This window comes from Mytilus edulis, chromosome 3 (assembly GCF_963676685.1).
Source record: "Mytilus edulis chromosome 3, xbMytEdul2.2, whole genome shotgun sequence".
Classification (NCBI taxonomy): Eukaryota; Metazoa; Mollusca; class Bivalvia; order Mytilida; family Mytilidae; genus Mytilus; species Mytilus edulis.
Genome location: NC_092346.1, coordinates 30,921,397 through 30,944,389, shown reverse-complemented (window position 1 = coordinate 30,944,389; position 22,993 = coordinate 30,921,397). Strand labels below are relative to the sequence as shown.

At 33.9% G+C, this 22,993-nt stretch overlaps 1 protein-coding gene across 3 annotated transcripts; it reads left to right on the top strand.

The window, feature by feature from the left end:
• Window positions 1-7,024: 7,024 nt before the first annotated feature.
• Window positions 7,025-19,765, top strand: LOC139516216 (fibroin heavy chain-like). Of its 3 annotated transcripts, none has more exons than XM_071306175.1 (6): window positions 7,025-7,122; window positions 9,469-9,531; window positions 10,745-12,145; window positions 12,215-13,096; window positions 16,637-18,505; window positions 19,654-19,765. In XM_071306175.1, the coding sequence occupies exons 1-5, from the start codon at window positions 7,074-7,076 to the stop codon at window positions 18,481-18,483; spliced, it is 4,242 nt and encodes a 1,413-aa protein (XP_071162276.1). In that variant the 5' UTR covers window positions 7,025-7,073; the 3' UTR covers window positions 18,484-18,505; window positions 19,654-19,765. The 3 variants fall into 3 exon arrangements, with proteins under 3 accessions (XP_071162276.1, XP_071162277.1, XP_071162275.1); XM_071306176.1 differs by having other exon boundaries at window positions 10,745-13,096; window positions 16,637-18,152; window positions 18,228-18,505; XM_071306174.1 differs by having other exon boundaries at window positions 10,745-13,096.
• The last annotated feature ends 3,228 nt before the right edge of the window (window positions 19,766-22,993 follow it).

Sequence of the window (22,993 nt, the reverse complement as noted above, 5' to 3'; positions counted from 1 at the left end):
AGTAAATAGTTATCAAAGGTACCCGGATTATAATTTAATACGACAGACGCGCGTTTCATCTACATAAGACTCATCAGTGACGTTAACTTTGCATCTGCCTTGCATTGATCTTAAGATTCCAGTACATTCGTCCGATTTTGATAGTTTGACTGAGTGCATGACAGGGAATGCAAGCAAAGCTTCGGATGCCTACCCTGTCGACGAGTGCATGTGAATTCCTCCCTGCGAGAGTATGATTTATTGATAGTTCGAGATCGTGTATTTGTTTCTTTGTATTTATAGTAAAAAAAAATTGGTTTCGTGCTTATTTGATTAGTCAACATATTTCAAAGGGATTGTTACAGTTTGTTCTTATGTTGTGCTATTACGCAATGTCCATGCTTAGGGTGATTATACGTACAACACATCCTAGTAACAGTTCATTTTGTATGAAGGTATGAACTTTCAATAATTGATACTGAAATCAAATATAGATATACTATCAAATAATATCCAAAAGATATCTACTGCAACTACGTCATAAGCGCTCTTAAATTTAATACTTAAAAATTGATTTGGTGCAATAAATAAAGACAACAGTAGTATACCGCTGTTCGAAACTCATAAATCGATAGAAAAAAAAAACAAATCCGGGTTACAAACCAAAACTGAAGGGAACGCATCAAATATAAGAAGAGAACAAACGTTGCCGATCAATCGAATTTAATGTATAAGAAACGATAGTTTGAAGGACTAAAATAAATGTGTTGTCTTCGATGATTTTTTACAATAATAGAATCGTTGTCACAGCTTTTGAATCTTTCTTTCCCGTGTGTATCGCCCTGCAGTAGACAGCACACACATGTAGAATCATTGATGCGGTTCTTCCATGTATATTCTTTGTTCATATTTTCTCGTATACACTTTTATTGCACCTCCGGTAAATTAGTAACGTGATTTTTTTTATATACAAACTTAGTAGGAAATGCCCCGTGTGCAATGAAGTCGTTAAACGGCACGCAGCTGACCCCCTACGGATCCGTAGAGGATTAGTAAAATTCATAGATTTGGGTTTCGGTCCTATGGATTTTACTAACCCTCTATTGATCCATATCAGGTCAGTTGCAAATCATATAACTTATAATGAGTTTTTATCCCGAGGCAATTTTGACTTGATGGGCCACTGCTATATATATATGGGAATACGGATATTTGAATAATTAGTTTATAGTATTCGTTAATAAGTTGGACTTTATACTAGAGATTTATTAATATTATTAAAGAGAACATTCTTTACTATTTTTTTCGCGACGGAGGTTAGTGTATCTTAAAGTCATACGAAGTGAGTGATTGGTAAAAAATGATTTTTATCCAATTCTTGAATCAAGCATGTATATACCATAAATAGTTATCAAAAGTACCATAAACTTAGTCTTCTGTGTACGATTTTATCATTTTTTACGCAAGCCTATCGTATAGTCGTCATTTCCCCCCTCTGTCAGTTATGATGTGAAAATATGGCAACTTATCAGTTGTCATATTTTGAAGCCGTTGTTTACCGAGTGTCACCTGGAAGTAATCAATCAACAAAGAAACATGGCTATTGAGCACATGTATTATATGTACAATAAGATAATAGTTTATTTCAATGACAGATCCATGCGTATTGCAATCACCGGATTTTTACGAGAAAGGTCACGCTAAGGTCACTTTCAAACGGAAAATATATCGGCGAATTGCTTCCTGGAAGCAATCAATTAAAAAAGCATACTTCTTCTAAATGTGAACAAATTGAAGAATTTTCTCCAGAAAAAAGTATATGCACATAAGTTTTATAATGAAAACTATCCATTTAGTTATAAAAACAAATGCATCACTTTTTTTTTAATTTGAGGTTTCATATGACTTTAAACATTTACATTTGAATATTCGTAGTGTTTCCCGTACCAAGAAGAAGAAGAAGAAGAAGAAGAAGAAGAAGAAGAAGAAGAAGAAGAAGAAGAAGAAGAAGAAGAAGAAGAAGAAGAAGAAGAAGAAGAAGAAGAAGAAGAAGAAGAAGAAGAAGAAGAAGAAGAAGAAGAAGAAGACGAGAAGAAGAAGAAGAAAAAGAAGAAGAAGAAGAAGAAGAAGAAGAAAAAGAAGAAGAAGAAGAAGTGAATCATATTTTATGTTGTGATATGATTTTAGTATCATGTGTGGCTATTTCTTCAGCTTTCACTGTAGCATTTCGTGATTTGTCAAGATTGAAGTTCAGTTTCCTTTAATGCTCATATCAGAGTGTGGGGCTCCGGATCCTCGTCGAGAAAAGATTTTGAACTATTTCATTAGCAATATACATCACACTAGATAGCAGAGTACCAGAGAGCCGGTACATACTTCTCCTTTAATTTGTCATTTTAGCGGTATATATCACATCGCCATGAAGCGCGAGGTTTAGCTAGTCACAAAACCAGGTTCAGCCCAGTTTTTTTTTCTTAAAATGTTCTGTGCCAAGTCAGAAATATTGCAGTTGTTTTCTAATAGTTCGTTTCTAAATATGTTGCATTATCGTATGTTTTTGTTGCATTATCGTATGTTTTTGTTGCACTTCAGTGATTCTGTTGTTATAATTTTTTTCCTCTTATAGTTGATGTGTTCCTTCAGTTTTAATTTGTAACCCGGATTTGTTTTCTCTCAATCGATTTATGACTTTGAACAGCGGTATACTACTTTATTTAGTCAATAACGAACCGGATGAAGACTATTACAAGAAAAAACTTTGCCAGTATTGAAATTATAAACTGGTTCTCTATGATAAAACAAACAGTCAAAACATAATATATGAACTCCTTGACAGAATCAAATAAATAGTAGTAGAAGTAATGAAAAATGAAATAGTTAAATTACTGAACTTCAATATTAATTAAATAGGAAACTTAAAAAAAAAACCTGATAAAATACAAATGCTCGTTGTCATCTAACTTATAGCATGACTAGAAAACAAATGTCATATTCCGAACTTGGTACATGTATTGTTTTGAAGAATATGGTGAGTTTAACTGGTTTTATTGGCAAAACTTTTATGAATTTTGGTCCTCAATTCTCTTCAACTTCGTTCTTACTAGCCCAGTAGTCACACTTCTGTGCTGACATGAATTATCATTGATATGGTCACATATATAAATTAAATGTATACAAAACTTTTGAATTTTTGAAATACTAAGGCTTTTCTTCCTCAGGAATAGATTACCTTAGCTGTATTTGGCATATTTTTTAGGAATTTTGGTCCTCAATGGTCTTTGACTTCGTACTTTATCTGGTCTTTTAACTTTTTTGGATTCGAGCGTCGCTAATGAGTCTTTTGTAGACGAAACGCGCGTCTGGCGTAAATACAAAATTTTATCCTGGTATCTATGATGAGTTTATTAGTAAAACTTTCCACTCTCATGACAGTTGTATGTTGTTGAATTTACAAAATATATGTGAGCAAATCAAACAGATATAATTTGATAAACGTGACAAAGAAACATTCTCTTACCTTATGCAATACAAAAAAATGTTATGTAAACCAAAGCATTGCAAAGTAATAGCAAGGAAACCGTATAAAAGTTTGCTTTATAGAACAAGAAGCTCATTAGAATGAACGGAAAATTAAGCAATGATTTCACCTTATTTAATGAATATATAAGAAAATATGTTTCTAGTAGTATACAATACATAAAATTATTATAGGTAATTAATTTCAGTTCAGAATATTTAAAATAGAAATAAGTAATGGGTTTTCTTATTTCCACTTGCATTACGAATAAACATTATGCATATAAAAATGCAGTGACATGTTGAATGTTTTAAGAATGGACAAAAACGAAATTTGGGATAATGTCTAAAATATTTTTAGTGCATTTGAGTTAAAGATAATCTAATTATATGAATTTCATTTACTAATTCATTATGTAAAAGTGTAATAATTTGGTCTTTTGTTTTCCATAAGTTTGATGTGTTTGTGCTTTTTATTTTGCCAATTGATAACGGACTTTTCGATTTGAAATTTCTTTCGTAATTTTGTTCTTTTGTTTTTTAATCAAATGATTTATGTAGCTCACAAAGTTACAAGGTAAATTCTCCAAAGCATTATCAGAATTTGGTTTATGTTATATGCACCACGAAAAAGTAAAATAACAAAAATACTTAACTCTGAGGAAAAATTCAAAACGGAAAGTCCCTAATCAAATGGCAAAATCAAATGATAAAACACATCAAACGAACTGTCATATTCCTGACTTGGTACAGGCATTCTCAATTGTAGAAAATGGTGGATTAAACCTAGTTTAATAGCACTAAACCTCTCAATTGTATGACAGTCGCATCAAGTTCTATTTCATTTATAACGACGCGTGAACAAAACAGACATAATAAGTAAAATTGTCAAAATAGGGATACAATGATAGTAATACTGTACATGAATAGTATGTCAGTATTAAAATCTTTTTATAGGTCGATCTTTTATTTTTTATTATAACATCTTCAGCAAATTGATAAGGTAACAGACGAAATGAAAAAATAAGGTGGATAAACAGAGAAACACGCATAGACCATACTATAAAATGTTAAGTACAGGAAACAACTTAACAAAAGAACATAATTGAAAAGGACAGACATCAATTTTTTTTATTGTTTGTGGGAAAAAAAGGAGTTGAAAGTCCGTGATACACAAAATGATTTTGACATTTCACTAATTTCTAGAAACATCAGTGTTATGAAAATCTTATGATTCCTATTTGAACAAATAAACGAATACTTTTTTGTACGTCGTGCAAAGCACTAAATTCATGACACATCTTAAAGTTATGAACCCTTTAAAAAAATGAACGAATATTTTACTCATATTTAACGATTTAATTCACACTTGAAGCGCATTTTTAACGATTCACACATGAATAAAAAGTGTTAAGGGACAGGTTTGAGTACCCTAGAAATTTGAATGGATTGTGTTGCTAGATCTCGTTAACTGATCGTAATATTTCATTCATACTGCAAGTCTTACATGACAACTACTACGGAATTTTTCACTCGCCATAACAAAATCCCAGAAAGTAACATGTATTGGTAAAAGAACCATCATGCACCGAAATACAGTTTGATGGTTTATAGCCTGGTATCTTTGATAACTATTTACACCACATGGTCGATGACACTGCTGGTGAACGTTGCGTCCACGAGGATGATCTAAGCCGTATTTGGCACAGCTTTTTGAAATTATAGGTCGTCGATGCTCTTCAACTTTATATTTGATTGGCTTTTTAACTTTTTTTTTATCTGAGCGTCTCTGATGGGTCTTATGTAGACGAAAGCCTGGTACTTTTGATAAATATTATATTTTTTTATGGTCTGGACAAATAAAAGCTCAAACAGATAAATACAAGAGACTTTTTTTGCATTCTTAATAAACGCAAAATGATTGTCGATACTTCTTTTAACTAACTAATGTTACTTTTACAAAGAAAGAAGGCATTATTATTAAATGAAATAAGTACCGGAAAAAGATAGCAAATACTATAAAAATATAGTATGTTTGTAATTAAATCTTTTTATATGTCAATCTATTCTTTTTATTTTGACAACAGTAATAAATTGACCAGGTAACAGACGAAATAGAAAAGGCTTACTAAATAGAGAAACACGCATAGACTATTCAATAAAATATTAAGTGCAATAAACAACTTGACAAAATAAAATAACAAAGGTCAGAAAATTATTTATCAAATGATTTGTTGCGAAAAAAGTTGAAAGTCTGTGATAAATAAATATAATTTAACATTTCGCTAAATTATCAAAGAGGAATGAATCATTTTTAGAACGAAAGTTTTACTTGTGGGCGTGCAAATTATCTAAGATTAACAAATTTAAATTGGACTTTATCAAATCTTCTTCCGGGGAAGGATGAGTACTTTCCTCGCATTACGAAGTTACAGTCTTTTTGATAAGCGACACCAAGGACACACTTCGGCAAAAAAGAATAAGTCACCTATCTGACTTCAATATTAATTTAGTTTGGACCATGCGTTCTAAATTTCCTAAATGAGAAGCAAAAGATACCAAAGGGACATTTAAACTAAACTGACAACGCCATGGCTAAAAAGGAAAATAAGACTAACAGACAAACAATATTACACAAAAAACAACATAGAACACTAAAGACTGAACAACACAAACCCTACTAAAAACTAGGGGTGATCACAAGTTATCCGGAAGGGTAAGCAGATCCTGCTCCACATGTTGCATCCATTCCTAATTGTAGTTGGAATTCTTTACGTTAGTTCAAAAAAGAAAGCTTTCCATCAACATTAACATTTTTTTGTTATCCTGCAACAGTGAAATTAAAATTCAGAGCCAAATAGGGCACTAACTGTTCTTAACTTAAAATCCGAAAATTATGCAAGAATGTCTGACAATATGAAAATAAGAAGATATGTGGTATGATTACAAATTAGACAACTAGCAACAAGAGACCAAAATTAACAGAAATTAACAAATATAGGTCACCATACGGCCTTCGACATTCGATTCAATATTTGTTTTGTTAAAGGGCAATTGGTTCTTCAATATACGAATACATCATGGGTTTGGATTGTTTTTCTCAAGTTTCAATATCTTTTTTAAAAAAAAAACACGAAATCAGTCCCGTAAGTTAAGAATTAAAAAAAGAGCAGAACCTTTCTAACCTATTGTACATTTTAAAAATTCACGATTTAAAGCAACTCTTCAAAATCTATGACATATAACTCATTCTGATTTTTGTTTATTGTGTCAATTTACAACCAACATGTTACTTATAGTTTACGTCTATTTTAATTTATCCTATACAAATTATCAATACAAATTGAATCTTTTCATTTTACTTAATTATTCATATGCATAACTATTTGACCGCAACTTATTACCTACGATTTATTGCAGCCGTGAAATTGTTTATTTCATAAAACTTTCAAGAATTACGTGTTTCTATGTGTTCATTAAATAGGGTGTAAGCAGGGTTTAATTTTCCGTGGCTGCTAATGTGATTTTTAAACTATAAAACGTAAGATTTAGCATTGTATTTTCACAGTCAAATCAAAATGATTTGGACTATAGGCCACTGTTTAGTGATACTTTGCGTTGCTTTCGGTAAGTAATTGTTTTTCAACTACTTCTAGGGTAGAGAGATAAATCATTTTCTTTGGACATGTGGCCAATTTGACCGTTAGAGCACCAAATCCTTTCATGTGAATGCAGCTTTCATAGAACAGATCTTTCTGACTTTTACAATTTTAAACTGATTTTTAACTATAACCTTTCAAATTTTTGAATAATTACTGATCGACCCTTGGTTTTACAACACTTGAAGTTTTCATACAATTTACAAAGCCATATTTAAGCTTGCTGAAGATAGAACAAATAATTCAGTGTGGTATTTTTCGCATTTTCAAGGGACATTCATTCTCCATCATCTTAGATAAGGAGACCGAATACACGAACAGATTAACGATGAGTTTTGTACATTTTACGGATCTTCTTCTCTTTGGGTTTCACAGAAGTCAATTGTGACATTTCTTGTCGAATTCGGTACAAAATCATAACATTTTAAGGAGTGATTTATAAGAACTTTAATGGTCTTTGTATCCATACAATTTTCTCCAAAAATAATATACTGTTGACCCGATTATTTTTACTACTAAGATGATATAAAAATCCGATTCTATGGTGATTACTTTTGGTGCCCTTTCATAAAATACAAGAATATTTCAAAATGGAGTTTTGTTAATTCAAAAAGGTGATAAAAAAAAACCCGATTAGCTGCTGGTTGCTTATACCTATAAAAAACATTTTTTTGGTTTTGGCAAATGGTTACACAAAGATCATATTTTAAAATGATAATGTCACAATTTCGCCATTCGAAATTAGATTGCTGTTCATCAATTAGAAAGCGAGAAAGGATCTCGGATATAGACACTATAATTCACCGACGCATGCATAAGTTAAAGTAACATACACCCTGATTGATGAGGTTTCCAAGCAGTTGGCTAAATATATCCGTATATATATGTAACTAAGTAGCATCCTAAATTGGACGTACAAGGATTTTGTAGCCTTTAAGCAAATACTTTAAACAATATTTGTGAAAATATTAATACTGATTTCAATAAACAGACTTATGTTTTGTGAAATACTGATTTGATAGATTTATAAAATGATTAAAATTTAGAATTTAGAAGTAAAAGGAGTGGCAATATTATACTTTCCCCTTTGTAAATAAGAAAGAAGACAGAAACAAACGAAGGCCCAACAGTCACGTTGTCTGTAGATATTTTACTTAATTTATTTCACTTGACTGGGCGGGGCTTAACTGGTTGGCTTATTTAAGACCAGTCCATCTATAGACAGGTGTGTCGGGATAAACCTATCAATGGAATGTCAAGTTATTCGTCCTATATCATACACTCAGTTCATTTGTATATCTGTTTGTTGACACTGATAGGTGATTAGAAATCAACTATAATTATAACGGCCATCATCTTTATCACACACATCTTCAAATAGACTGTCCTTATGCAAATTTAAACCTAAGGTAGCACTCCACAGTTAGAAAATAAAATTAAAAATGAGCCACAAACTGTTTTATCATCTCCTAGTCCTGGAATTCTAATTCATTAACCTAACTGTTTGTGTTGTACATGTGCATATGTATGTAATCAGTATATTCCATAGATTTGATTTTCTAAAGTTAAAAGAGTAAAAATTAATTTCTTTTATGTGTATCCATGGCAACATTCTGCATTTATTTACCATAACATATTGCAAAAAGGGGGGTGGACATGTCACATAGCCCCCCAAAATTTGGATCAAACTAGAATTTCAATGCCTTTGAGTGATACCTTTTTAGAAACTGTTTTCATAAATCTTCCTATTGATCAAATAAAAAATGGGTGTCTTTCGCCTCATTTTTTCGTAAAATCCAATCACAAAGTTCGTGCGATAAAAGTTGGAAAAAAACATTACAATAATTGCCGGACCAATGTATGGTAGGGACATGCAAATACGGACTGTCATACAGAAAACAGCCTATATTACATACATTACATAATCTTGATGTTCATATAAACCCAATACAAAGGCTATTTTAATACTCAGCTATCCAAAAATGAATTTTATTGCACACTAGCTCTCATATTTAAAAAATCCACAGGGGCAAAAATGCGAAACTACACACCTAACTGTGGAGTGCTACTTAAGCTCCGTCCGATCAATTGAAATGACAATGGTTATACACCAGCCAATATCTTGAATTTACAATTGCGATTTTCACAGTTAAAGATATTTTTTTTAAAAATGGTGTTAAAATACAAATATTTATAATACAGTTAAAGCCCAAGATATTGTGAACAGGATATCAACTCAATCTAAACTTGAACTTACTTTTTATACTGATTACACGCATTATTTTGTAAAATGTTTAAAACATTTTCTTTTTAGTCAACATTGACGGAGGCAGCATCGGATATCACGGCGACAGCACAGGATACGGCCATGGAGTAGGTAAGGGCATCAATACAACCCTTACGATCCACAAACATGGATGATTATATGATAGTGATGACGCATATTAACATGGTCCAAAAAAATGTCCTCAAAGTAAAATCAAACTTCATCTGATGCATTATGTATGCATTTCCAAAATTTTATTCTCAATGATATTATTACTCGTAACATTAAAAATTAGGAAGTATCAAAAGTTTTAAATGAATTACGCTTTAATAAGTTTGGTGCGTTCATAGCAATTCTGAATTAACATTCATCGGGAGCTGTTAAACTTTTGTTAATGAAAGTCAAGAATATATAAATACTAGAAAACTTGATGATCTGTATGACCAAAAGAAATCTAAAAAAAAGCCAAATGCATCAAAGGTCAACTTTGACTTTAGATTTTAGATTTATTCAACATTAACATGCATCCTAATGCAAAATATAATATAACTCTAGAGCTACAATTAAATACAACAGCAATAGTATGCTATATCAACTAGCCTTTAGATGCTTATGAAACACTATTCATATTCTTATATATTTTTTTCGAACACCGATAATGATAAATGTGTTTTTAAAAAATGCATATGTATTGTATTCGATTGCAACCTCGCGGCTAAAAATAGAATTTGATTGGTATCCTTGACAATATATGTATAGGAATATGGACATATATTTTATTACTAAATATTATATATTTACATATACTACTGTGAACAAATGACGAAAATTGATATGGGAATGAATGTTGAAATCAATTGTCTCCAGTAAAATATAATTACTATTCTGGCTTCACAGGATATAACTGTCTTGTATTTTCTCGTAAGTGTCCTATATCCCTTCGCCTGACGACTCGGGATATATAACACTGTGATAGAATGCGAGTCTGTATCAAATGGAAAATTGGCGAATATCACTTTGAATCACTATCGTTGTAATTAATTTCTGTATAATATTAGTTTGTAAAATTATTCTGTTAGCATTTGACGTAGAATTAATAATTTCGTAAAAACACAACAAAAAATAACAAGCTGTTTATATGCATAAGAAGAGATGTTGGGTAAACGAATCAAACATAGCACTATAAACTTTTATTAAGGGTTCATATTGCAACCCACAATGATACACACGTGACATGCTGCATTATGTCAATCAACCATAGGTTAATTTTTAAAATTTTTACCCCAAAGTCCACTAAATATGTCATATCATTTATGAATTTTAGGATATGGTTCTGGTGACGGATACGGCAGTGGTAATAAGAAAATAGTAATCAAAACAGTACATGGGTCTGGGTCAGGGTCAGGATATGGTGCCGGATACGGCATTGGTCATAAGAAAGTTGTCATCAAAACAGTACATGGATCTGGATCAGGGTCGGGATATAGTACTGGATACGGCAGTGGTCATAAGAAAGTTGTAGTTACATCTGTACATGGATCAGGGTCAGGGTCAGGATATGGTACTGGATATGGCAGTGGAAACAAGAAAGTGGTAGTTACATCTGTACATGGATCCGGATTAGGGTCAGGATATGGTACTGGATATGGCAGTGGTAATAAGAAAGTTGTAGTTTCATCTGTCCATGGAACAGGATCAGGGTCAGGTTATGGTGACAGATATGGCAGTGGAAATAAGAAAGTTGTAGTTACATCTGTCCATGGATCCGGATCAGGGTCAGGATATGGTACTGGATACGGCAGTGGTACTAAGAAAGTTGTAGTTACATCTGTCCATGGATCAGGATCAGGGTCAGGTTATGGTTACGGACACGGCAGTGGTAACAAGAAAGTTGTAGTTACATCTGTCCATGGATCAGTATCAGGGTCAGGGTATGGTACTGGATATGGCAGTGGTAATAAGAAAGTTGTAGTTACATCTGTCCATGGATCAGGATCAGGGTCAGGTTATGGTGACGGATACGGCAGTGGAAACAAGAAAGTTGTAGTAACATCTGTCCACGGATCAGGATCAGGGTCAGGTTATGGTTACGGACACAGCAGTGGTAACAAGAAAGTTGTAGTTACATCTGTCCGTGGATCAGGATCAGGGTCAGGATATGGTGACGGATACGGCAGTGGTAAAAAGAAAGTTGTAGTTACATCTGTCCATGGATCAGGATCAGGGTCAGGTTACGGTTACGGACACGGCAGTGGTAACAAGAAAGTTGTAATTACATCTGTCCATGGATCAGGGTCAGGTTATGGTGACGGATACGGCAGTGGTAACAAGAAAGTTGTAGTAACATCTGTCCATGGATCAGGATCAGGGTCAGGTTATGGTGACGGATACGGCAGTGGTAACAAGAAAGTTGTAGTTACATCTGTCCATGGATCAGGATCAGGGTCAGGATATTTTGACGGATACGGCAGTGGTAATAAGAAAGATGTAGTTACATCTGTGCATGGATCAGGGTCAGGACATGGTATCGGATATGGCAGTGGTAATAAGAAAGTTGTAGTTACATCTGTCCATAGATCAGGGTCAGGACATGGTATCGGATATGGGAGTGGTAATAAGAAAGTTGTAGTTACATCTGTCCATGGATCAGGGTCAGGACATGGTATCGGATATGGGAGTGGTAATAAGAAAGTTGTAGTTACATCTGTCCATGGATCAGGGTCAGGTTATGGTGACGGATACGGCAGTGGTAATAAGAAAGTTGTAGTTACATCTGTCCATAGATCAGGGTCAGGACATGGTATCGGATATGGCAGTGGTAATAAGAAAGTTGTAGTTACATCTGTCCATGGATCAGGGTCAGGACATGGTATCGGATATGGGAGTGGTAATAAGAAAGTTGTAGTAACATCTGTCCATGGATCAGGGTCAGGACATGGTATCGGATATGGCAATGGTAACAACAAGAAAGTTTTAGTTACATCTATCCATGGATCAGGGTCAGATTATGGTAACGGGTACGGTAGTAATACTAAGAAAGTTGTAGTTACATCTGTCCATGGATCAGGGTCAGGACATGGTATCGGATATGGCAGTGGTAACAAGAAAGTTGTAGTTACATCTGTCCATGGATCAGGGTCAGGACATGGTATCGGATATGGCAGTGGTAATAAGAAAGTTGTAGTTACATCTGTCCATGGATCAGGGTCAGGACATGGTATCGGATATGGCAGTGGTAATAAGAAAGTTGTAGTTACATCTGTCCATGGATCAGGGTCAGGACATGGTATCGGATATGGCAGTGGTAATAAGAAAGTTGTAGTTACATCTGTCCATGGATCAGGGTCAGGACATGGTATCGGATATGGCAGTGGTAACAAGAAAGTTGTAGTTACATCTGTCCATGGATCAGGGTCAGGACATGGTATCGGATATGGCAGTGGTAACAAGAAAGTTGTAGTTACATCTGTCCATGGATCAAGATCAGGGTCGGGATATGGTACTGGATATGGCAGTAATGGATATAACAGTAGATATGGATGTGTTCCTTTCGAGCAGAATATTGTCATACATAAAAGACAAAAAGGATATGGTGGATACAATGGTGGAAGGAACACAATTGCACAGATTTTGCCGTTTGGATATAATGGAAAAGGATATAACACATATGACAATGGTAAGTATAACCAGGAGGGATAAAATAACGGTTTTCAATTATGTTAAAGCGGTATCATACATGAAAAACTATACATCACTTCGACAATATATTTTAAGTAAGAACTTTACATTTTGACACCGAAATTATTCTTGAAAACATTAAACGATACCAATTTTACTGCAATGATGTGTTTTTTTTCGATAATTATTGTCTCTCTAGTGATGTTCAAAGTCGAAATGATAGTTGTCATCCAAATATGTTTACAAACTTTGACGAACTGATATAACCGTGGACAAAGGCCTATACATTAAATATGAATAATCACAAAGTACTGAAACCAGGGTTGGCAAAGTATTACCCACCCGGGAATTCCCGGGCGGGAAAACCCGGGTTTTCCCGGGCTGGGCAATACTCCCAGAAATGGGTAATAGTGGGCATTACTGGGCAATATGATTTTTTAAGCTTATTTTAACACAAAATAGTAAAGACTTGTTATAGTTTCATAGTATAACAGCTAAATATATACTTTTTATACAGATAACCATTGACAGTCATTTCTAGAAAATTCAATTTCATTCTCTTTTCTATTAATTTTATATGTAGGCAGAATACAAGATTTGCACATTTGAAGATACCTTTTAATTACCAAGTATTGTTTCAATAGTCCAAACTTTGAAAAAATGCATTTTATTGCAGTGTTTAAGTGAATTGTTAATTTTAATTGTTATACATTCATATTGCTAAATAAACACCCTACAGGGTGATGCCATTAACACTTATAAAATTGAAAGGACTGATTATTGTTACATAAACAAATCTATGTTCTAATCTGAATAATTACTTATTAATTAGTGACAGTACATATACATTATCTAAATGTGATGTTTCTTTAATACATGTAATTGTTAATTCTTAATAGGAGCTATATTCATTTGAAAAAAAAAATGATTTATTTGCTTTCTATTTACAGTTTGCCAATCTAGACAAATGCTAAACAAACAAAATAGGGTATAAATATCTTATTAAATGTATTGCATTTGTGTTTATCACTGAATCCTCTTTAAAATTCAGACAAATATTTTATATTACCCAGTATTGCCCAGTATTACCCACTAAAACCCAGTAAAACCCGGGTTTTCCCAGTATTTCCCACTGGGCTGGGCAATACTCATAAAACCCAGGTTTTTGCCAACCCTGACTGAAACCGAGGAATATTCAAAACAGAAACTTTTAAAATATGGTAACAGCAGTCATCACTGTGTTACAATCTCAAAACAAACAAACATTTACAAAAAATCACAAAGATCATCTATCAAATTAAAAAACACATCCATTGTTTTGCGTGTTTGGTGTCAGAAAATGTGAAAAAGAATTTTATAGTCATCCCGATGAATAAGATTGTCGTTCGATTAAACAATTAGTTAGATATTGATGTAATAATTTTTTTACAGATTAGACCTTGCAAAAATTATTTGTGGTCAAACCTTTATTCATAAATCAGGTGTATCAATTCGAAATAACATGAAACTGAATGCATTTTGTCGCATTATTTGCGCATATGGAGAAAAATACTGCTCACAAAGAGTCTCGTAAATATTGGTAAATAAACCAACAATTTTAGAATATTTGAAAAAGCGTCGAAATCCGTATAACACTTTGCATTAGTTGAAAAAATTAAAAGATATATTGAAGCACTTTTCTTAATAAACCTTCACCAGAAAAGCCAACTATTATAAAAACAAGATGTCAATGTTTTCAGAATCAATTCAAAATTATTTCATTCACATATAAATGTAATCCATAAGCACCCCAGCAATATATAGTCCACCAGAAATGGCACCGACCCGGGGTATAAAATTAAAACCTTATCATACAAAACAAGGGCGAAAGATATCGGAGAGACATTCAATAAAAACTAATTGATCTGATGCATTTTGTGTGCATTTCGAAAATTTATTCTCAGTATTAATTTTCCAAACAAACCATGAGCAGAAATTAAAATAAGAAATTACGCTTTTAGTGCCTCTGGAGCGCTTTTTAAATTTATATTTATCATGAACACTAATGAAGGGGGTGGGTTGCAGGACCTTTTTCGGGACGTCGGCATTGGGTGTTTTTCAGCTCGGGATTTCGGGATTGATCCTTTCGAATCTGGGAATTCTTGTTTCTAATTTCGGGATGTCGGGATTTAAATTTCTTTAAATTCGGGACCTCAGGATTTTATGTTTTGAAGCCCGGGATTTCGGGATCAGGATCCTTCAGATTCCCCCTTTCCACTAATGCCCCAAGTTTTTTTAAATACCCTAGGAGCTGTAGGACACAAAAAAAAAAGAATTTAAAAGAAAATCCAAAATCTATTTAGTTCAACCTTGCCTATAAGCCATAAAGGAAATGACCACAAGAGGCCTTCATATTTCGAAATACATTTTGTTCTTAAATAATCTTACTTCGAAATTAAATCTATATAAACATTTCTGTTAAAAAAGGGAGGTAAAACTAATAGTAACATAAGGTCCTCTTACAGATCTGTTACTAATGCATGGTGTATATGTCCTATGTTGGTCGTATGATTGATTTGTTAATCTTTAACATTATGAGATACGGATTTCCTATCTTTCTTTTTGACCACCATGATTAGAAATTCAATTTAAATCATATGAATATATATCATACTGAATTGCAATATCCCGGCGATGATTGAATTAGATTGGTAGCCATACCGGGTTTGTATTTACATAAACAACACGACATGTGATAAACTTGTCATAGATACCAGGATTGTACACCTAGATCTGTTTACCTTCCCGGAGCACCCGAAATCCCCTTATTCTTTTGTAATGGTTCTTGTTACTCAGTCTTAATATTTTTCATATGATATTTTGTTAACTGTTAATTTTCATTTAATCGTTTTAAGCTTTTCCCCATGGCATTGTCAGTGTGTTTCCGACTAATCAGTCAGAAACGTTGGAATCTTTGATTTCTCATTTTCCTCTGTATTCTGATAACATTTTTATTCGGACTTCAAAGTGGATATGAGCTAGTTTACCCTTGTTTTTGTCCTATATTACTTCGTCTGATAGCTCAGGCTATATAAAAAAAATGGACAAATAAGAAAGACATGTAGTATCAGTATCAATAAACTTTGATGTCCTTATCTTAATATCTTTTCAATTTTCTGACATTACGTAAACACTCGGCGTAGCTTGAATTATGACATTTTGTGGAAAAGTATTTAGTAAATTGAAATAGAAAAATCCTTCGGAACTAAAGTAATTAATTGTATGAATGAAAAACAGAATTTGATTAAACGTCATCAGTGACGCTCAGATAAAAAAAAAAGTTATAAAGCCAAACAAATACAAAGTTGAAGAGAAAAAACAACAACCCAGCAATATCAAATGAACTTAATTTAGCGTTCATATAAAGGCTCCCGAAAACAATGTTGCATGACATGCTGTCACTGAACTAAGATACCCTGATTTTTTTAATAACCTGTGTGTTCTTTTGTATTGCACCCCATATTCCACATGATATATGATTTTGTGTATTCTATTTTAGGATATGGTCCTGGTGACTATAACAGTTATGGTAGTGGTGATAAGAAAGTTGTAGTTACACCTGTCCATGGATCAGGATCAGGATCAGGACATGGTATCGGATATGGCAGTGGTCATAAGAAAGTTGTGGTTACATCTGTACATGGATCAGGATCAGGTTATGGTGACGGATACGGCAGTGGTAATAAGAAAGTTGTAGTAACCTCTGTCCATGGATCAGGATCAGTACCAGGACATGGTATCGGATATGGCAGTGGTCATAAGAAAGTTGTTGTTACATCGGTCCATGGATCAGGATCAGGGTCAGGTTATGGTGACGGATACGGCAGTGGTAAAAAGAAAGTTGTAGTTACATCTGTCCATGGATCAGGATCAGGACATGGTATCGGATATGGCAGTGGTAATAAGAAAGTTGTTGTTACATCTGTCCATGGATCAGGATCAGGGTCAGGTTATGGTTACGGACACGGCAGTGGTAACAAGAAAGTTGTAGTTACATCTGTCCATGGATCAGGATCAGGACATGGTATCGGATATGGCAGTGGTCATAAGAAAGTTGTTGTTACATCGGTCCATGGATCAGGATCAGGGTCAGGTTATGGTGACGGATACGGCAGTGGTAACAAGAAAGTTGTAGTTACATCTGTCCATGGATCAGGATCAGGACATGGTATCGGATATGGCAGTGGTCATAAGAAAGTTGTTGTTACATCTGTCCATGGATCAGGATCAGGGTCAGGTTATAGTACTGGATACGGCAGTGGTAATAAGAAAGTTGTAGTTACATCTGTCCATGGATCAGGATCAGGGTCAGGATATGGTTACGGACACGGCAGTAGTAACAAGAAAGTTGTAGTTACATCTGTCCATGGATCAGGATCAGGACATGGTATCGGATATGGCAGTGGTCATAAGAAAGTTGTTGTTACATCGGTCCATGGATCAGGATCAGGGTCAGGTTATGGTGACGGATACGGCAGTGGTAACAAGAAAGTTGTAGTTACATCTGTCCATGGATCAGGATCAGGACATGGTATCGGATATGGCAGTGGTCATAAGAAAGTTGTTGTTACATCTGTCCATGGATCAGGATCAGGGTCAGGTTATAGTACTGGATACGGCAGTGGTAACAAAAAAGTTGTAGTTACATCTGTCCATGGATCAGGATCAGGATCAGGACATGGTATCGGATATGGCAGTGGTAACAAGAAAGTTGTTGTTACATCTGTACATGGATCAGGATCAGGGTCAGGTTATAGTACTGGATACGGCAGTGGTAACAAAAAAGTTGTAGTTACATCTGTCCATGGATCAGGATCAGGGTTTGGACACGGTATCGGATATGGCGGTGGCAATAAGAAAGTTGTAGTAACATCTGTCCATGGATCAGGATCAGGGTCAGGTTATGGTTACGGACACGGCAGTGGTAACAAGAAAGTTGTAGTTACATCTGTACATGGATCAGGATCAGGGTCAGGATATGGTTACGGACACGGCAGTGGTAACAAGAAAGTTGTTGTTACATCTGTACATGGATCAGGATCAGGGTTTGGACACGGTATCGGATATGGCGGTGGCAATAAGAAAGTTGTAGTTACATCTGTCCATGGATCAGGGTTAGGACATAGTATCGGATATGGCAGTGGTAACAAGAAAGTTGTCGTTACATCTGTACATGGATCAGGATCAGGGTCAGGTTATGGTTACGGACACGGCAGCGGTAACAAGAAAGTTGTAGTTACATCTCTCCATGGATCAGGATCAGGGTCAGGATATGGTTACGGACACGGCAGTGGTACTAAGAAAGTTGTCATCAAAAGTGTCCATGGATCTGGTTTGGGGTATTGATCCGTTGACGAATATGGCCACGGTAATTTTACTGTTTCGTTGAAAATTATGTAGTTGACTGAAATCCTGTTTTAAGGAAACATCAAATGAAACTAAAATAGCTACTATTGCTAATAAACGTCTAAGAACCGAAACATTCCGACCCTCAATGCTTTTGTCAGTATTTCTTCCGTTTTTAATTGTTCCCTGGTATTTTCTGTCTGTTTATTTATACAGTATGGGTACTATGTTCTATTAATAAAGATTAAAGCACTCCACAAATGTGAGACATGATGTATAAATAAACTCATCATAGATACCAGGACTAAATTTTGTATATACACCAGACGCGCGTTTCGTCTACAAAAGACTCATCAGTGACGCTCGAATCCAAAAAAGTTAAAAAGACCAAATAAAGTACGAAGTTAAAGAGCACTGAGGACCAAAATTCCAAAAAAGTTTTGCCAAATCCAGCTAAAGTAATCTATGCCTGGGGTAGAAAATCCTTAGTATTTCAAAAATTCTAAATTTTGTAAACATATAATTTATAAATATCACCATATCAATGATAATTCATGTCAGCACAAAAAGTTTATTTCCGGAAAATATAAATAAATATCTGATATTTTCTCATCAAATATATTCATAAAACAAAATTATCATTAAGCAGTCACGACGAAGAAAACAACCATATCAGAGAAATTATCCATGAAGTTATATGATCAATAACATATAAATGTAAAGGCCATATTAGTTTTTAATGGCGATCAAGCACCGAGGTACGCCCATGCTTTCAGCATGTGATTACTTAAAAGAAATCACAAGCAAGAACAGAAAATAACCAGGGTTGTAGCTTTTCTTTTATAAGGAATCTATTTGCATTTGTTTTACTAATTTGTTTAGACTGTATCAATGAAGAGTAGATTTTGTAAATGTCGAGCGACAAGAAAGAAAGTAAGGGAGCTCATATATACCCAGGAAGTTCTGTTATGCCAACTGTGTAATATGTTATTAGAAAAGGAACAAAGACAAAATCCTGCAGCAGTGTAAATTGAAGAACATCTGCATTGAAAATTGTCAAAACTGATTTCATTGTCATTACAGCTACACTGTAAACTAATAAAAGGCATAGTAAGATAGAGCCTTCGATAGAAATTTTATTAGATTATTAAAATGTTGATTTTTTTTCAGAAGGATATTTATAGCACAGAGGATAAAGACAATATTTTTATCAGACGCTCCTAATTATCCGTTAAACGATAATTGGTATATAATAATAAAATGCATTAATATAAATACATGTTATGAGACTTTGTCATTTAAGCCATTATCAGCTTCTTTGTCATAACAAGGGTTTGAAAATCTGTTGGTTGGAAGACACTGAACAGTGTTTACTTTTCTATTACATATCTAGATTTTTGTGCAGTTCTACTCAAACTTGTCTGAAAAGATTTAGATTATTATTCTTTATACACTCAAATTGATTTTGTTGCACACCTTGCTGTTTCACAATAAAACCATTTGTACAGCCTCCCAGAGAATATGAATGTTTTAATACATCTCAAAAAATATCTTGCGAACTGGTCCTTGTATTGCAAACAGAGTCCCTGTTTAATGTGAGCAGAAGGGGACACACATTTTTATACTTAAATATGATGATGATGCACAAAAAATCCTAGTTGGTTCTGAAATGGATTTTCGTAATTTAAAGGTGGTCTATTGGGGAAAATCTCGCGTCTGGCGTACTCAAAGAGGGACGAAAGATACCAGAGGGACAGTCAAACTCAGAAATCGAAAATAAACTGACAACTCAAAAAATGAAATAGACCAACAGACAAACAATAGTACACATGACACAACATAGAAAACTGAAGAATAAGCATCACGAACCCCACCAAAAAATAGGGGTGATCTCAGGTGCTCCGGAAGGGTAAGCAGATCCGTTGCTCATGTTATAACAAATCCGGTAAATAGTCTAATTCGGTAGGTCACATTAATGAAAGGGAAGGGGATTGTAATCATAATCCTGGTAACTTTGATAACTGTTTACCTTACAAGTAATCAATTAGCTCTTTGATGAAGGACAACGATGTAAAGTAGACCAAAAAAGTAAAATAAAAAAAATACTGAACTTGGGGGGGGGGGGGGGGGGACGACTCTAAACGAAAAGTCCTTGAGCAAAAGGAGCAAAATGAAAAGCTCAAACACATCAACCGAATGGATAATAACTGTCTTATTCCTGACTTTATACAGACATGCTCTTATATAGATATAACACGTGGTATATGTGCCAATGAGACAACTCTCCATCCAAGTCACAATTTGTAAAAGTAAACCATTATAGGTCAAAGTACGGCCTTCAACACGGAGACTTGGATCACACCGAACAGCTAGATATAAAGTGCCCTCAAAATGACTAATGTTAAACCATTCAAAATGGAAAACCATTGAATGGTCTTATCTTTATAACAAATAAAACGTGTAACGAAAATCACTTGTGAATCACATCAACAAACGACAACCACTGAACATTAGGTTCCTGACTTCAGACAGGTGCGTAATAAACGTCAACTTTCATCCGTAACCTGAAACAATAGTGTAACATCTAGAAAACGTGGATTAAACTTGGTTGCATAGCTCTCACTTGTATGACAGTCGCATAAAATTCAATTAATGTCATGTGTGAACTAAACAAACACGACAAAATAGGTGAAAATGTAAAAAAAATGTCAATTAAATTTGGTCAGAAGTACGATGAAATTGTAAAGAAAGGACTGTTCTGTCTCCCAAATATTATATGAGAATAAACAAGAAATATTAAGCTTTTCTGATTGGAAAATCGCTAGAAAAAGCATCTGATATAGCTGTTTTAAAAAAAAAGGTTTTATAAAAAGATCGTCCATCTTTGGTAATATAGATTTTAAAAGATTTTACAAAGGAGTACGTCCAGTAAGACCACTTTTTGGCCCAAAAATATAGCAGTTTTACAAAATTGTTAAAATGTAAACTTTTAGTTATTTATTGAACAGTAGAATTATTCTGCTACACAAATATGTTCTGTTTTTGATAATACAATGCACATATATCGGGTACTATCACCATTAAGTCATGCTAAATTACTGAAATCTTCACAATTGTAGCATTTTGGTTAAATTTTAGACGGTTTCAGTGTAAAACGAAAGTGACCGCATTCGTGTTCATCCTTAATATTGAAATGTAAGTTGTATTTCATGATAATACATAACATATATAAAGGTTGAGGATGAACACGGATGCGGCCACTTTCATTTTTGACAAAAACAATATGAAAAATGATATGTTTCGGCATATTTGGTAGATTTTTCATATTAGAGCTTGAATCGGATCGTTTTTAATGACTAAATTTGTTAAAATCTTTCACATTAAATAATTGAATCAAATGAAATAGACACTTAAGTGTTATAAAAGTGGTCAAAATCTTTAATCAGATGAACCTGAAATTGAGGCCAAAATCGGTCCTTACCGGACCTACTCCTTTTAACATTGTTTCAAAAAGGATATTTATTTACCAAAACTGTGAGTATGACTAACAAATTCATATTCTTCGTCACCTTTATTTGAATAGATATGGCAAAAATAACGTCTTGTTGGGTACCCCAATTTAGGAAAATGATTGCAAGTGAATTGTCTAAACAGTACTGAATTTACCGTCGCAATTTATTTTGAAAATGAACTGAAAGACTGAACACAACTGAATAATTCATTGTTCAGACTTTCAAGATGATCAAAATGACCGTTTAAGGCTAAAACTAATTTACTGGTGAAAATGATTACAATACCTCACACACAAACCCAGTCAGATGATTTTAACAGACCATTGTGTCACCAATACCATTCAAATTACATTTTGTGCTGCCATCTTGAATAGAATTATAGACTTAAAATAGTTATTTAGCCTTGAGAATTGAAAATATCATCGCATTCATACAGTAGGAGTTTGAATACATGCAATTAACCTTGTTCAATTTAAAACACAACATTGTCACTTCATGACCAAAATGACTGAATACAAGTGTGAAATAATCTCCTTGGAAATGAGATGTACCCTTGCTAATGCAAGTCATAATATCATTGATCTTTTCTATAACAAGGGATTCCTAATAAACTGACCTATTTACAAACTAATTCATTATTGATGTCACAGATGCAAACTCCATTGGAAACAGAGCACCTCAGTCTGGCTTTTTTCTTCTTCATCAATCGAGACAAAATTTATGCTTAGGGCTAACATGGTGTTCAGTTATACAAATTTCTAACACTTTATTTTTTCTATTCTGGAGGACAGTTCTTGTAATATGTTCATGCACATTTTTCCTAGTCTTGACTGTTATCCTTTTAAACTTCAATGAATTGTGACACATATTATTTTTCACGTTGAAATATTTAAAATTAAACAATGCTTTTAAACACATATTACAAAATGGAAAATATAGATAGAAAAAAATTAGAACCCTCACGTTTAAAAATTTAATGCATCCAAGCACTTTTCTGG